This window comes from Podarcis cretensis (genome assembly GCF_951804945.1).
Source record: "Podarcis cretensis genome assembly, chromosome: 8".
Lineage (NCBI taxonomy): Eukaryota > Metazoa > Chordata > Lepidosauria > Squamata > Lacertidae > Podarcis > Podarcis cretensis.
This window is the reverse complement of record NC_137177.1, coordinates 7,223,903-7,237,792: the sequence shown is the minus strand read 5'-3', so window position 1 is coordinate 7,237,792 and position 13,890 is coordinate 7,223,903. Positions and strand designations below refer to the sequence as shown.

Genomic DNA, 13,890 nt, shown 5'->3' with positions numbered 1-13,890 from the left:
ACACAAACATTTCCCCTTAATTTTTAGGAGGGCAAAAGTGTGTCTTATATATTTTTTCTTTTTTTAAAAATAGTATTTATTCAAATTTTAAAGATTACAAAGATAAAAAAAGACAAAAAAAAGAAAAATAAAAAAACAGAAAAAATACAAACAATTGACAAAAAAAGACAGATCAAACCTTTACATAACTTTCTTTCCTTTGCTTATTTCCTTGACCTCCTCACACCTCCCTTTTTTATATTCTAGTTCAATTAGATGTTTCAGCGAATCCTTTCCAGCTTTGTTTTTATCCTAATAATTTATCTTAATATGCTGTAATTCTCGTCTTTCACCAATTAAAAAAATCAATTTTAACCTAGTCCGTTATATCATTTCTGCTAAAACCACATTACTTCATTCCAACAACCTTCTAACATTCCTTAATTTTGCAATGATTCTGTAGATAAACTTTAAATTTTTTCCAATCTTCTTCCACCAACTCTTCACCTTGGTCTCAGATTCTGCCAGTCATTTCCGCCAATTCCAAAAAAGTGTGTCTTATAGAACGAAAAATACGGTAGCAATAATGTAGTAGAACGTCCCAATTACAGCATGAGCTATATAGAATAATTAACAAATCGTCAGCAAAAGAAATACAAATCGTCGGTAAAACAGCCACCTTCTATGAAACACCATAGCTAACTCCACTGTGACATGAGGGTTATGTTCCCGGGTACTGTTCATAACCGTAAATCACATACCGCGGGGAACACCCTCTAGCCCATGGAAATTCTTGAAAAACCCTTTAAAAAACAAAAAAATCCGCCAAATTCCATCCCAATTGCTCCCTCCAAACCTCCTTTCTCAAACTCCCAACTCTCCACAGGCCTCAAAGGTTGGTGCAAAGGCTGTTTTCCAACTCTTTTTTGTGCCATTTTTGCAGATTTCCTGCTCTTTCCAGGCCTTTAAAATTGATTAAATCAATTTATTTAATTATTTGCTGGCGCTGTGTGTATACGCGGTCGTGTAAAAGTGGGGAGTAAGGCTGGGCGATGTATCGATACACCGTCCAAGACTGGTTATAAGTCCATATTGTGATATTGGCTTTATAGTTTCTGACCTGGCGAAATCATGTTGTGAATCATGGTGGGTGGGTGTGCGTGCGCTATGCAAAAATCGCAATGTGGGGAAAAACCGTGAAGCCAGCCAGTGCCGTTGCAAAGCTCCATCCTTCTTTCAGACATCATGATATCACAGTCTATCACAATGTTTAGCTGGTGATATATCGTGATGTTGAAAACCAGATATCGCCCAGCCCTAGTGGGGAGACACTTGTATTAACAAAACTCTGCTCTTATCTCCAAAAGAAAGAGAGAGGCAGGCTGCACATAAAATGTAGAAACAAAACTCTTTTGAAAAGTTATTGATAGTTCCTTCTTCATCCCTGGTTGAAAAATGTACGTTAGCAAGATGGGGTTGGCGAGAGCAACCAGGGCAAAGGAATTAAGGAATTGTGCCCCAATTTCTTCCCTCAAATCCATTCCCACCACCTTCTCTTCCTACTAGGGTACTTCATGGATCATGCAGTGAATCTGAAAGACACCCCCGTCAGGTGAGAAACTTTCTTCCCACCTTGTGGATACATTCAGGTGCCGCTGCGCACATGTTCAGAACGTTAAAGGTAAAGGGACCCCTGACCATTAGGTCCAGTCGTGGCTGCCTCTGGGGTTGCGGCGCTCATCTCGCTTTATTGGCCGAGGGAGCCGGCGTACAGCTTCCAGGTCATGTGGCCAGCATGACTAAGCCACTTCTGGCGAACCAGAGCAGCGCACGGAAACGCCGTTTACCTTCCCGCCGGGGCGGTACCTATTTATCTACTTGCGCTGGTGTGCTTTCGAACATTTAGGTTGGCAGGAGCAGGGACCGAGCAACGGGAGCATACCCTGTCGCGGGGATTCGAACCGCCGACCTTCTGATCGGCAAGTCCTAGGTTCTGTGGTTTAACCCACAGCACCACCCGCGTCCTGTTCAGAACGTTACACATGATGAAATACGGGCTATGGCATTCTAGAGTCTAACGTTAGTAATTCTTGGGGTCCGTGCGTCTGCTCTGAGCCTGGATACACCCCACCCCCTCAATTCCAGAGAGGGCCACAGCTTTTGTTTACGGCATTAGAAAACAACTGGTCGGCCCCTGTGAGAACAGGACTCTAGACTAAATGGGCCATTGGCCTCATTCTGATGTTCTCCTTTACATCATAGGGTTTTCTGCAGGGGGAATGGGCTGCTTCAAACATCAGCTGCTCCCTTGCTGTGTGCTTTAGAAGTCTTAAGGCTGCCCATCTTCACAGTCTTGAAAGCTATGGAAAGATCACGAGGCTCCAAAAATAACAGATTGGCAAATCACATTACAGGAATTGGTGGAGACGGCCCAATTGACTAGTAAACTCAGAGGAAACTCAAAGCAAAAATTTGCGGGGAAATGGGGTGGTTATAGAAGATATGTTCAAAAATACAGTAATAGTTTTGACTACGTGCTAGCATTCGAGTGATAAAGGAACTAAAAGGAGGTGGATAACAATTAAGGATTTATTATGTTTTCAGAATGTATTAGAAAAATTATATAGAAAGGTTTATTGTTTTGTGTACATTCAAATGTAAGATGAAATATATGCAAAGGGACTTGACAGGAAGTCAAAGTTGAAGAAAAGATTTTGGAAGATAAAAGGGGGAAAAATATTTACTTTCATTATCATCATTTTGTGTGTGGGTGTGGGTGTGTGGGTGTCTGCACATATGTGTGTTGTTGTATGCAATGTTTGGGAGGAAATAAGACGGTGAATAACAAATAACAAGCTAAATATCAATGTATGTAATTTTTATTTCTTAATTATATTTAGTGGTAGTATGGTTGTATTGTTTTTTGTAACATAAAATCATTCAATAAAAATTATTTTTCAAAAAGAAAAGAAAAGAAAGCTACAATCTGAGGTGTTCCCAAAGTAAAGGAAGGATTGAACTCTGATTTATAAGAATACACACAGAGGCTTGAACCAGCAAGACTCTGGGAAGGGTGCGTATAATAATCGGTCTCCACCCTCCAGCCCAGGTCGTTTTATTCACAAAAGAATTTTTTTACAGAGTTCGTAAGAACCAATCAGATTTCTTCTGAGCATTTCAACAAACCCCACGTGGGGACAAAGTTAAACTACCCAAACTAATTAAGCACGCATATTTCTGGGGTAAGCAAAACAGAACTACAAAGGAGTGCATTTGGAAACCCCAAGCAATATACATGATAAGAAGGATGGCCAGGAAGACAGGAATCATTAGCACCTTCAGGTGAGATCTGTTTCCTGGCCCTAAGATTAACATCCTAAGATTAACATATCAGAAAGCTACATCAAAGAAACTGCCCAGTGTCTTTGATGACCCAGGATGCCTACCTGGCGAAGCAACTGGGCTGTGTGTACGTGACTTGTCAAGAAAGAGAAATGGAACAGGGATGCAGAGGTGTGGATTGATCAAGAATCAAAATAGTTTAAACCCAGCCAACACAGTGCTTTCATTGCTGACACAGATGGCTTACTCTGTATTTGTTATAATTCCTCATAGCAATCCCACCTGATCACTACAACAATCTGAATCATTTAAAAGAAAGTTGAGGGGTTTGCGCCCCCCCCCCCATTAGGGAGCCAACTATTCGTTCCATCCTTGTAAGGTTTTCTGCCCTCCCGTGGAATTGCGATGTGCACCCACCCACAGACCCCTCTGCCCTCCTCTGCCCAATTCCTCTTGACCACTGACCTCACCAGCCCTTCTGTCTCTTCTTCTGCCTCGGCCAGGACGGTGTGTGTCAGCACATGCTACAGGGCGGAAACAGAAACTCGCCATGAGTCGTGGGGACTGTATCGAGTGCACCAGTTCACCAAGGTGAGAATGACGTGCGCTCGAGGTGTGGCGCCGTTGGAGGTGGGGAGAAGGGACAAGGTCTGCAGCACAGGCCTCGGTCCTGTATACCTGAAGGAGCATCTCCAACCCCCATCGTTTGGCCTGAGGTCCAGCTCCGAGGGCCTTTTGGCAGTTCCCTCCCTGCGAGAAGTGAGGTTACAGGGAACCGGGCAGAGGGCCTTCTTGGTGGTGGCGCCCGCCCTGTGGAACGCCCTCCCGCCAGATGTCAAGGAAATAAGCAGCTATCCTATTTTTAAAAGACATCTGAAGGAAGCCTTGTTTAGGGAAGTTTTTAATATTTAATGCTGTATTGTTTTTAACACTCGATTGGAAGCCACCCAGAGTGGCTGGGGAGACTTAGCCAGATAGGCGGGGTATTAATAATAATAATAATAATAATAATAATAATAATAATAATAATAATTAAGGCACTGACCCAGGCCTCAGCAAGCTGGGGGTCCCAGGTGCCTTCAGACCATCCTCTTAGACCAGGGTTCCACCTGCCATTGTCTCTCTGGCTCCACCTAACGTTGGGCTCCCTGTCTTCTGTCTTCCCAGTCCCAGTCAGAACCACCCATCATGGACAATAGCTGGGTTACTGTTGTAAGACAACCTATCTGACTTTTAAAAGATATCTGAAGGCAGCTCTGTACAGTGAAGTTTTTAATGTTTAAAGCTGTATTGTGTTTTTAATATTCGGTTGGGAGCAGCCCAGAGTGGCTGGGGAAACCCAGGCAGATGGGCGGGGTATAAATATTATTATTATTATTATTACTATTATTATTATTGTTGTTGTTGTTGTTGTTGTTGTTGTTGTTGTTGTTGTTGTTATTATTATTATTATTATTGGTGCATCCTGAGATTTTTTTGGGGTGGGGTGGAGCAGGATGGAGCTCAATGAGAAATCTGATACCTTAACAGATGCTAATGGCAAATCAAGCGTGTTGTTCAGTTCGACGCAAGCACAGCAAATGCATGGGATCTGTTAATTAGACTCATCCCAAGGCTCTCTTGCTTTTCGCTTCAAACGATGCAAGTTTCTAGTCCTCAGCGCTGCAAAGATAGCCCGTTCTCATTGAAAAAGCAGAAAGCCAGAGGGCCCAGGTGATGTTAGCTTTCCTGCTGGGATGTGTGGGCTTTAATAATAATAATAATAATAATAATAATAATAATAATAATAATAATAATAATAATAAATTTTATTTATATCCCGCCCTCCCCAGCCGAAGCCGGGCTCAGGGCAGCTAACAACACTAAAACAGTGCAACGTTATAAAAATTAATTAAAATCAAAAATTGATGGCAACCATAAACTAAAGTTTTGTAAAGATTGCCAAAGGAGGGAGTCAGGCTGCGCCCTGACCAAAGGCCTGGTGGAACAGCTTCGTCTTGCAGGCCCTGCGGAAAGATGTCAAGTCCTGCAGGGCCCTAGTCTCTTGTGACAGAGCATTCCACCAGGTTGGAGCCGCAGCCGAAAAAGTCCTGGCATTAATAAGAAGTGCATTGTAAGAGGCACGCAGAGTTTACATGGGGCCTTGGAATGCTTCCTGCAGGGTTTGGGTTATGTTGGAGTAGGGCTCCCCCTGCTGCTTCAGCACAGAAAGTGGAGAGGTGGTGTTGTGTAGTGGTTAGAGTGCTGAACTAGGACCTGGGAGAGACCCGAGTTCAAATCCCCAGTGGGTGAGACCTTGGGCCAATCAGTCACTCTCAGCCTAACCTACCTCTCAGGATTGTTGTGGGGATTAATTGGGGAGGGGGACAGATCTCTATAGATAGATAGATAGATAGATAGATAGATAGATAGATAGATAGATAATTTATTACGGTCAGAGACCAGCTTATAAAACACAATTGGGGGTACAATCCCAGAAGGAAAACAAACAATTAAAACAATGTACAACAATAAATTTAAAAACAATGTACAGCAATAAACTACCGCAGGGAGCTGACCCAGAGTCACTCATAGAACAGAGTTTGGGGATTTTCTTAACGAACTAGTTTGAGTTGGGAGATGGTCTGCACCTACAGATCTGTACACAGAATCTGGCGACCATCTGGGTCATCTTCTGATCTTTGCCTAACAGGAAAAGGTCAAATTTTTGCTTTTCCGGGAGGTTAGCGAGCCTCACCAGCAGGAGATCAATGGTCTCACTACGTGCCTCTTCATAAAAGGGACATCTCTATAATCATACACTCTCTCCCCACAATCCAGGTGGAAATGTTTGGGGTCACTGCCAACGAGACGGGGTTCGAAAGCGAGACCTTGCTGGACGAATTCCTGGCCGTGCAGAAAGAAATCTTCTCTGAGCTGGGACTGCACTACAAGTAGGGAGTCGCGCAAGAGCTGGGGGGGTGGCGGCTGAGAGACCCCTGCTCGCCGTTGGCTGCTGGGGACGTGGGTGTGTGATCATTGAGGAGGGGGAAAGAGGGCTGCTAGGCCAGCCAGCAGAGACATGTCTGGTTGCATCCCGAACCCACCTTAGAGGGTATACTTAAAGTTAAAGGGACCCCTGACCATTAGGTCCAGTCGTGGCCGACTCTGGGGTTTCTGCGCTCATCTCGCTTTACTGGCTGAGGGAGCCGGCGTACAGCTTCCGGGTCATGTGGCCAGCATGACTAAGCTGCTTCTGGTGAACCAGAGCAGCGCACAGAAATGCCGTTTACCTTCCCGCCGGAGTGGTACCTATTTATCTACTTGCACTTTGGCGTGCTTTCGAACTGCTAGGTTGGCAGGAGCAGGGACCGAGCAATGGAAGCTGACCCCGTCGCGGGGATTCGAACCGCCAACCTTCTGATCGGCAAGTCCTAGGCTCTGTGGTTTAACCCACAGCGCCACCCGCGTCCCTAGAGGGTATACTTAGGCATGTTTAGAATACGGTACAGTCGTACCTCTTGTTATGTTTGATTCATGATACGTTTTTTCTGGTTGCGTCCGGCGGCGACCCGGAAGTACCGGAAATGGTTACTTCTGGGTTTCGCCACTCGCGCATGCGCAGACACGCAAAATGACGTCATGCGCAGAAGCGGCGAATCGTGACCCGCGCGTGTGCAGACGCAGGTTGTGTTCTTTGCAGGTTGTGAACGGGGCTCCAAAACGGATCCCATTCGCAACCAGAGGTACCACAAAGCAAAGCAACGTCCAGGGAACATCAGAATGCTGCAGCACAATTGCTGACAGGAGCAAGATCTCTCCAGCCTATCACGCCCTTGCTCAGAGACCTGCGCTGGCTGCCAATTCGCTGCCAGGCCGAATTCAAGTTGTTACTAATAGCGCATAAAGCTTCTAACAGCTCAGTACGGTTTACAGTGGTACCTCGGGTTACATACGCTTCAGGTTACAGACTCCGCTAACCCAGAAATAGTACCTCAGGTTAAGAACTTTGCTTCAAGATGAGAACAGAAATTGTGTGGCAGCAGCGGGAGGCCCAATTAGCTAAAGTGGTGCTTCAGGTTAAGAACAGTTTCAGGTTAAGAACGGACCTCCAGAATGAATTAAGTACTTAACCCGAGGTACCACTGTACCTACAAGATGCTCAGAAAGTTGAGGTCATTTTAATCTGTTTCTGTACAGTGGTACCTCGGGTTAAGTACATAATTCGTTCCGGAGGTCCGTAATTAACCTGAAACTGTTCTTAACCTGAAGCACCACTTTAGCTAATGGGGCCTCCTGCTGCTGCCGCGCCGCCGGAGCACAATTTCTGTTCTCCTCCTGAAGCAAAGTTCTTAACCTGAAGCACTATTTCTGGGTTAGCAGAGTGTGTAACCTGAAGCGTATGTCACCTGAAGCGTATGTAACCCGAGGTACCACTGTATTTTAACTTTTCTGTGCTTTAAACTATTGCAACTTTTTCTTGAGTTTGCTGTTTTATCTTTTGTAAATGGCTTTGAGGGTTTGCTTGCTTGCTTGCTTGTTTTCAGTCCAGCGGTGTATGAGTTCTACAAAATAAGGCCCCAAAAGGTAATCTCACTTATTTACTTAGCAATCCTCAGGCAGCAAGACCTGGATAGAGAAGGCCAATCAGGTTCCTGAGCCTATGCCTTCCGGCCAAGGTGGCGACAGGGCGTGCCCAACTTTCATGGCCGCCGTTACGCATCTGATCCCGATTTCTCTTTACCGATAGGGTCCTGGATATGCCCACACAGGAACTGGGCCTACCTGCATACAGGAAATTCGACATTGAGGCCTGGATGCCAGGCCGGGACAAGTATGGAGAGGTGAGTGGGGGAAGAGTCCGCTCGCTCCTGAATCTCTAGCCCTAGGGCCAACCCAACCCCAAGGTGGAAGAAGCCCTGGGGAGAGTCCGATCCTTCTCAATCTCCTTCTGCAGAGAAGCGGCGCAGAAGGATAAGAAGAAGACAGGAATGTAGGAAATCGGACTGTGGATCCGTCGAGCTTAGTATTGTTGTCACAGTCTAGAGACTTCCCCTCCCTCCCTCTCCTGCGAAACTCTCCCCCTTTAATTCTGAGGGTGGTGGGTCCACCAAGAGGGTCCTGACCATATCAAAATCCGACTCTCTCTTTTTTTAGTTTTTTATTTATATTTTTCAAATTTATACATTTCATTATATTTACAATCCATTTCACATTTCAAAACTTCCCACTCTTTTCTGCGGTTCCTTAAATTTACTTTTTCATATCTTCTGCGTATCCAAATTCATTTAACTTACAAATTTAATTACGTAGAGCACGTAGAGTGCATTGCAGTAGTCCAAGCGGGAGATAACTAGAGCATGCGCCACTCTGGCGAGACAGTTCGCGGGCAGGGAGGGTCTCATCCTGCATACCAGATGGAGCTGGTATATTAGAGAATTTACAAGTGAACACAAGTGAACACAAGTGAACACATTTTGTTTTCGTTGTACTAAATTATGTATATTATGCAATAAGAATTGCATGCTATCTCGTATACTGGTCATTGTGTTGCTTGTGTTGTTTGTTTTGTTTTGTTTTGTTTTGTTGCTTGTTGGCCAGTTATGTGACTGCCCTTCGTTTCCCCTGCTAGATCTCCAGTGCCTCTAACTGCACAGACTACCAGAGCCGCCGGCTGAACATCATGTACTATAACCAAGAAGGCCGCCTGTCTTATGCGCACACGGTAAGCTGGGCCCTGGGCCTGTGGCCTGAGATACAGGGATGAGTGGGGAGAAGGAGAGACCAGGTGTCGATAAGCTGTGCTCTTTTTGCTCCTTAACCCGATGCCACACTGGGGGCCTCCAGCGTCTCAGCACAACTGTCTGTTCTTTGCAGGTCAACGGCACAGCCTGCGCTGTTCCCCGGATGCTCATTGCCCTCCTGGAATCCAACCAGCGCAAGGTTCGTTGCCAGCATAATCATCATCATTATCATCATCATCTGTTATTTATAACCCGCTCATCTGGCTGGGTTTCCCCAGCCACTCTGGGCGGCTCCCAACAGAATATTAAAAACACGATAAAACATCAAACATTAAAAACTTCCCTAAACAGGGCTGCCTTCAGATGTCTTCTAAAAGCCAGAGAGTTGTTTATCTCCTTGACATCTGATGGGAGGGTGTTCCACAGGGCGGGCGCCACCACCCAGAAGGTCCTCTGCCTGGTTCCCTGCAAACTCACTTCTTGCAGGGAGGGAACCGCCAGAAGACCCTCAGAGCTGGCCCTCAGTGTCCGGGCTGGACGATGTGGGTGGAGACGCTCCTTCAGGTATACTGGGCCTTTGAGGCCGTTTAGGGCTTTAAAGGTCAGCACCAACACTTTGAATTGTGCTCTGAAACGTCCTGGGAGCCATTGCAGATCTCTCAGGACCAATGTTATATGGTCTCGGTGGCCACTCCCAGTCCCCAGTCTAGCTGCCGCATAATAATAATAATAATAATAATAATAATAATAATAATTTATTATTTGTACCCCGCCCATCTGGCTGGGTTTCCCCAGCCACTCTGGGCGGCTTCCATAAAAACCAAAAATACACTAAAATATCACAGATTAAAAACTTCCCTGAACAGGGCTGCCTTAAGATGTCTTCTGAATGTCAGGTAGTTATTTATCGCTTTGACATCTGATGGGAGGGCGTTTCACAGGGCGGGCGCCACTACCGAGAAGGCCCTCTGCCTGGTTCCTTGTAGCTTTGCTTCTCGCAATGAGGGAACCGCCAGAAGGCCCTCAGCGCTGGACCTCAGCGTCCGGGCAGAACGATGGGGGCGGAGACGCTCCTTCAGGTATACATTTTTGATTAATTGTAGTTTCCAGGTCACCTTCAAAGGCAGCCCCACATAGAGCGTGTTGCAGTAGTCCAAGTGGGAGATAACTAGAGCATGCTCCACTTTAGGCTGGGCTCACCTCCAGCCCAGAGGCAATGTCCATCTGCTTTGTGGGGGGGAGGCGGAACCCTCAAATATTTTATTGCAGGGGCCAGAGGAACCTCAGCCCCTGGGAGTTGGCTCCTGTGGATTGTTCCAAGAGGTCTATAGCTCCCATCCACTCCAGGGCTGATGGGGATTTTAGGGGCTGGGAGCTGGCGTACCCTGTTAAAAACAAGTTTGGTGTGGGTTTCATTTGACGCTGTGTTGTTACAGTCATACCTTGGGTTACAGACACTCCAGGTTGCGTTTTTTCGGGTTATGGACTGCTGAAACCCAGAAGTACCAGAACGGGTTACTTCTGGGTTTCGGCGATCATGCATGCGCAGAAGTGCTAAATCGCACTTTGCACATGCGCAGAAGCACCAAATCGCAACCCACGAGTGCACAGACGCGCCACTGCAGGTTGCGAACGTATCACATTCGCAACCCAAGCGTCCACTGTATTCTTGTTATTTATTGAATTTATAGACCGCTCTATACCCGGAGGTCTCAGGGCGGTTCACAGAATAACCAGGGCGGTTCTGCAGAGGGCAGGAGGTGGCCGGCACAGGGTCCTCAAACCCCCTCCTCTACCTTTGTCCCTCCTCTGTAGGATGGCAGCGTTCGGGTACCAGAGGTCCTCCAGCCACTGATGGGCACAGAGATCATCGGCAAGCCCAGCTACACTCCGTTGAAATACATCGGCCCAAACCAGCCCAAAAGACACTGAACACCCCCCAAATGCTGGGGTGCCTTGGAAAATCTGAGAGGATCAAGAAGTCCAGAGACCCAGGAGAGGAAGGAAGGATGCACGCTTGAATAGTGACGCTGCCTTGTGGGTGGGGTGGGTGACTTTGGGTTGGGGGGGGCTGAAATGCCAGCGAGGTGACCTTTGCCCCCAATTAGGCACTATGGATAGAGAGCTCACCTCTTCAGGGTAGAGGGGAATATGAGCTGTCCTTCCCAAGGTGATCTTCATGGACCCAGAGCGCTTCCCGAAAAGGCTGGCTGTGAAGTCCCAACATGTAACTTGGGATGGGAATCCCTTGTGCCCTTCCCTGGAGATCTTGCCATTTTCCCATCAGCCAGACTCCAGTTCGCAGCTTCCTCTCTTGTCCTAACCTCTATTGTATTTCGTTGGTGGGGAAGCAGGGTACATTGATCAGAACTGTCGACGGAGCAGAGAAGACATTCGCCCAATAAAAATCACTAACCAAAATGTCTGTTTGCTTCTAGCAGTGATGGTTTTTGCATGCGGCGTCCCCTGGGATGCAGGTGGCGCTGTTGGTTAAACCACAGAGCCTAGGACTGCTCATGCCAGCCTAGCAGTTTGAAAACACATCAAAGTGCAAGTAGATAAATAGGTACCACTCCGGCGGGAAGGTAAATCTGAGAGGATCAAGAAGTCCAGAGACCCAGGAGAGGAAGGAGGGATGAGCGCTGTGAAGTCCCAACATGTAACTTGGGATGGGAATCCTTTGTGCCCTTCCCTGGAGATCTTGCCATTTTCCCATCAGCCAGACTCCAGTTCGCAGCTTCCTCTCTTGTCCTAACCTCTATTGTATTTCGTTGGTGGGGAAGCAGGGTACATTGATCAGAACCGTCAACGGAGCAGAGAAGACATTCGCCCAATAAAAATCACTAACTAAAACGTCTGTTTGTTTCTATTTTTTTTAAAGAATATTTATTCAAATTTTAAAGATTACAAAGAGAAAATTAGAAAAAACAAAGGAAAATAAAAAAATACAATACAAAAATACAAACAATTCGAAAAAGGGGAAAAAAAAGAGGAAAAAAAACAGTTCAAACTTTTACATAACTCTTTCCTTTGCTTATTTCCTTCACCTCCTCACACCTCCCTTTTTTGTATTCTAGTTAAATTAGATATTTCAGCAAATCCTTTCTAGCTTTGTTTTTATCCTAATAATTTATCTTAATATACTGTAATTTTACAACATCTGTTTGCTTCTAGCAGTGATGGTTTTTGCATGCTGCGTCCCCTGGGACGCGGGTGGCGCTGTGGGTTAAACCACAGAGCCTAGGACTTGCCGATCAGAAGGTCGGCGGTTCAAATCCCCGTGACGGGGTGAGCTCCCGTTGCTCGGTCCCTGCTCCTGCCAACCTAGCAGTTCGGAAGCACATCAAAAGTGCAAGTAGATAAATAGGTACGGCTCCAGTGGGAAGGTAAACGGCATTTCCGTGCGCTGCTCTGGTTCGCCAGAAGCGGCTTAGTCATGCTGGCCACATGATCTGAAAGCTGTATGCCGGCCCCCGTTGGCCAATAAAGCAAGATGAGCGCCGCAACCCCAGAGTTGTTTGCAACTGGACCTAATGGTCAGGGGTCCCTTTACCTTTAGTTTAGACAAAAAGCAAGAGGTGATACGGTAGGCACTTATGAAACAATGTATGGCATGGAGAAAAATTGATAGAAGTAAGTTTTTCTCCCTCTTATAACTCTTAGAACATGTGGACGCCGTGTGAAGATTCAGGGCAGATAGAATCGTAGAACCGTAGTATGGGGAGGAACCCTCAAGGATCATCCAGTCCAAACCCTTGCAATGCAGGAAACTCCGCTAAAGCATTCCTGACAGATGGTCACCAAACCTCTGCTTAAAAACCTCCAAGGATGGAGAGTTAATCACCTCCGAAGAGAGACCAGTCCACTGTCGCACAGCTCTTACTGTCAGAAAGGTTTTTTTCTTGATGTTTAGTTAGAATCTCATTTATTGTAACCAGATGGGTGGGGTATAAATAAATTATTATTATTATTCAATTCAATTCAAAATCCTTTATTAGGCATAGCACACCACACATTGACAAACAACATATACAAACTGTATAAAATACGGGTACAGCAAACACAATTTATCCTAGTCCTATTCTTAACTCCCAGAAATTAATCAATGTACATGAATAATATAATACAATTTAATATGAAATAAAAATACAACACAGCAACGTCACCTACCATTAGAAACCACTAAGTCTCTTTATCATGGCCCATTCTTTCATCATGGACAGCTCTTAAAAATATTATTATTATTATTATTATTTCACACAGCGCACAGTTCAGCTATGGAACTCGTTCCTATGGGAGATGGTGACGGCCCCCAATTAATTTGGTGTTTTTTTAAAAAAATATTTTTTATTAGGAATTTCAACATAACATAACATTTTATCCAAAAAAAATCATCCTTAATTCCCCCCTCCCCAAACTATAACCCCCCTCCCTTCCCTCCCCAGACCTCCCTCAGCTCCTTTCACTGGTTTATCAACATATGTTATTCTCTGCAAGTTACCAAATTGTATAGATCCTTAATTGATCCAAATATTGTCTATAAAAAGTTTGTGAATGTTCATTCAACACCTGCCAAGGAGTCCAATTCACTTTGTTGTTTCTTTAAATACTTTGTAAAAGGTACCCATTCATCTTTAAAGTCACAGTTATCCTTGTCACGTCAGTTTTGCCAATTCTGCATAGTCCATTAATTTCTCTTGCCACAGTTCTTTGTGACGGCCCCCAATTTGGTATCGTGGTGCTTTAGCTACAAAGTGTGGCTTTGCGTCTTGGCCTAGCGCAGTCTCCCAGGTGAGACTCTGGGTTCGATGCGTGAAACCATTGCCTGACTTGGAGAGTTTAAATA

The 13,890-nt window shown here is 45.6% G+C and overlaps 1 protein-coding gene across 1 annotated transcript in view; it reads left to right on the top strand.

Annotated features, from left to right (window-relative positions):
* The window catches only part of SARS2 (seryl-tRNA synthetase 2, mitochondrial), a 38,833-nt gene extending 26,932 nt beyond the window's left edge, over nucleotides 1-11,901 (top strand). The window contains exons 10-16 of the mRNA XM_079985574.1: nucleotides 1,546-1,591; nucleotides 3,825-3,912; nucleotides 6,142-6,254; nucleotides 8,051-8,144; nucleotides 8,933-9,025; nucleotides 9,178-9,243; nucleotides 10,860-11,901. Of these exons, the coding sequence (XP_079841700.1) occupies nucleotides 1,546-1,591; nucleotides 3,825-3,912; nucleotides 6,142-6,254; nucleotides 8,051-8,144; nucleotides 8,933-9,025; nucleotides 9,178-9,243; nucleotides 10,860-10,976 (617 nt within the window). The 3' untranslated portion in view covers nucleotides 10,977-11,901. The remainder of the gene's footprint in view (nucleotides 1-1,545; nucleotides 1,592-3,824; nucleotides 3,913-6,141; nucleotides 6,255-8,050; nucleotides 8,145-8,932; nucleotides 9,026-9,177; nucleotides 9,244-10,859) is intronic.
* The last annotated feature ends 1,989 nt before the right edge of the window (nucleotides 11,902-13,890 follow it).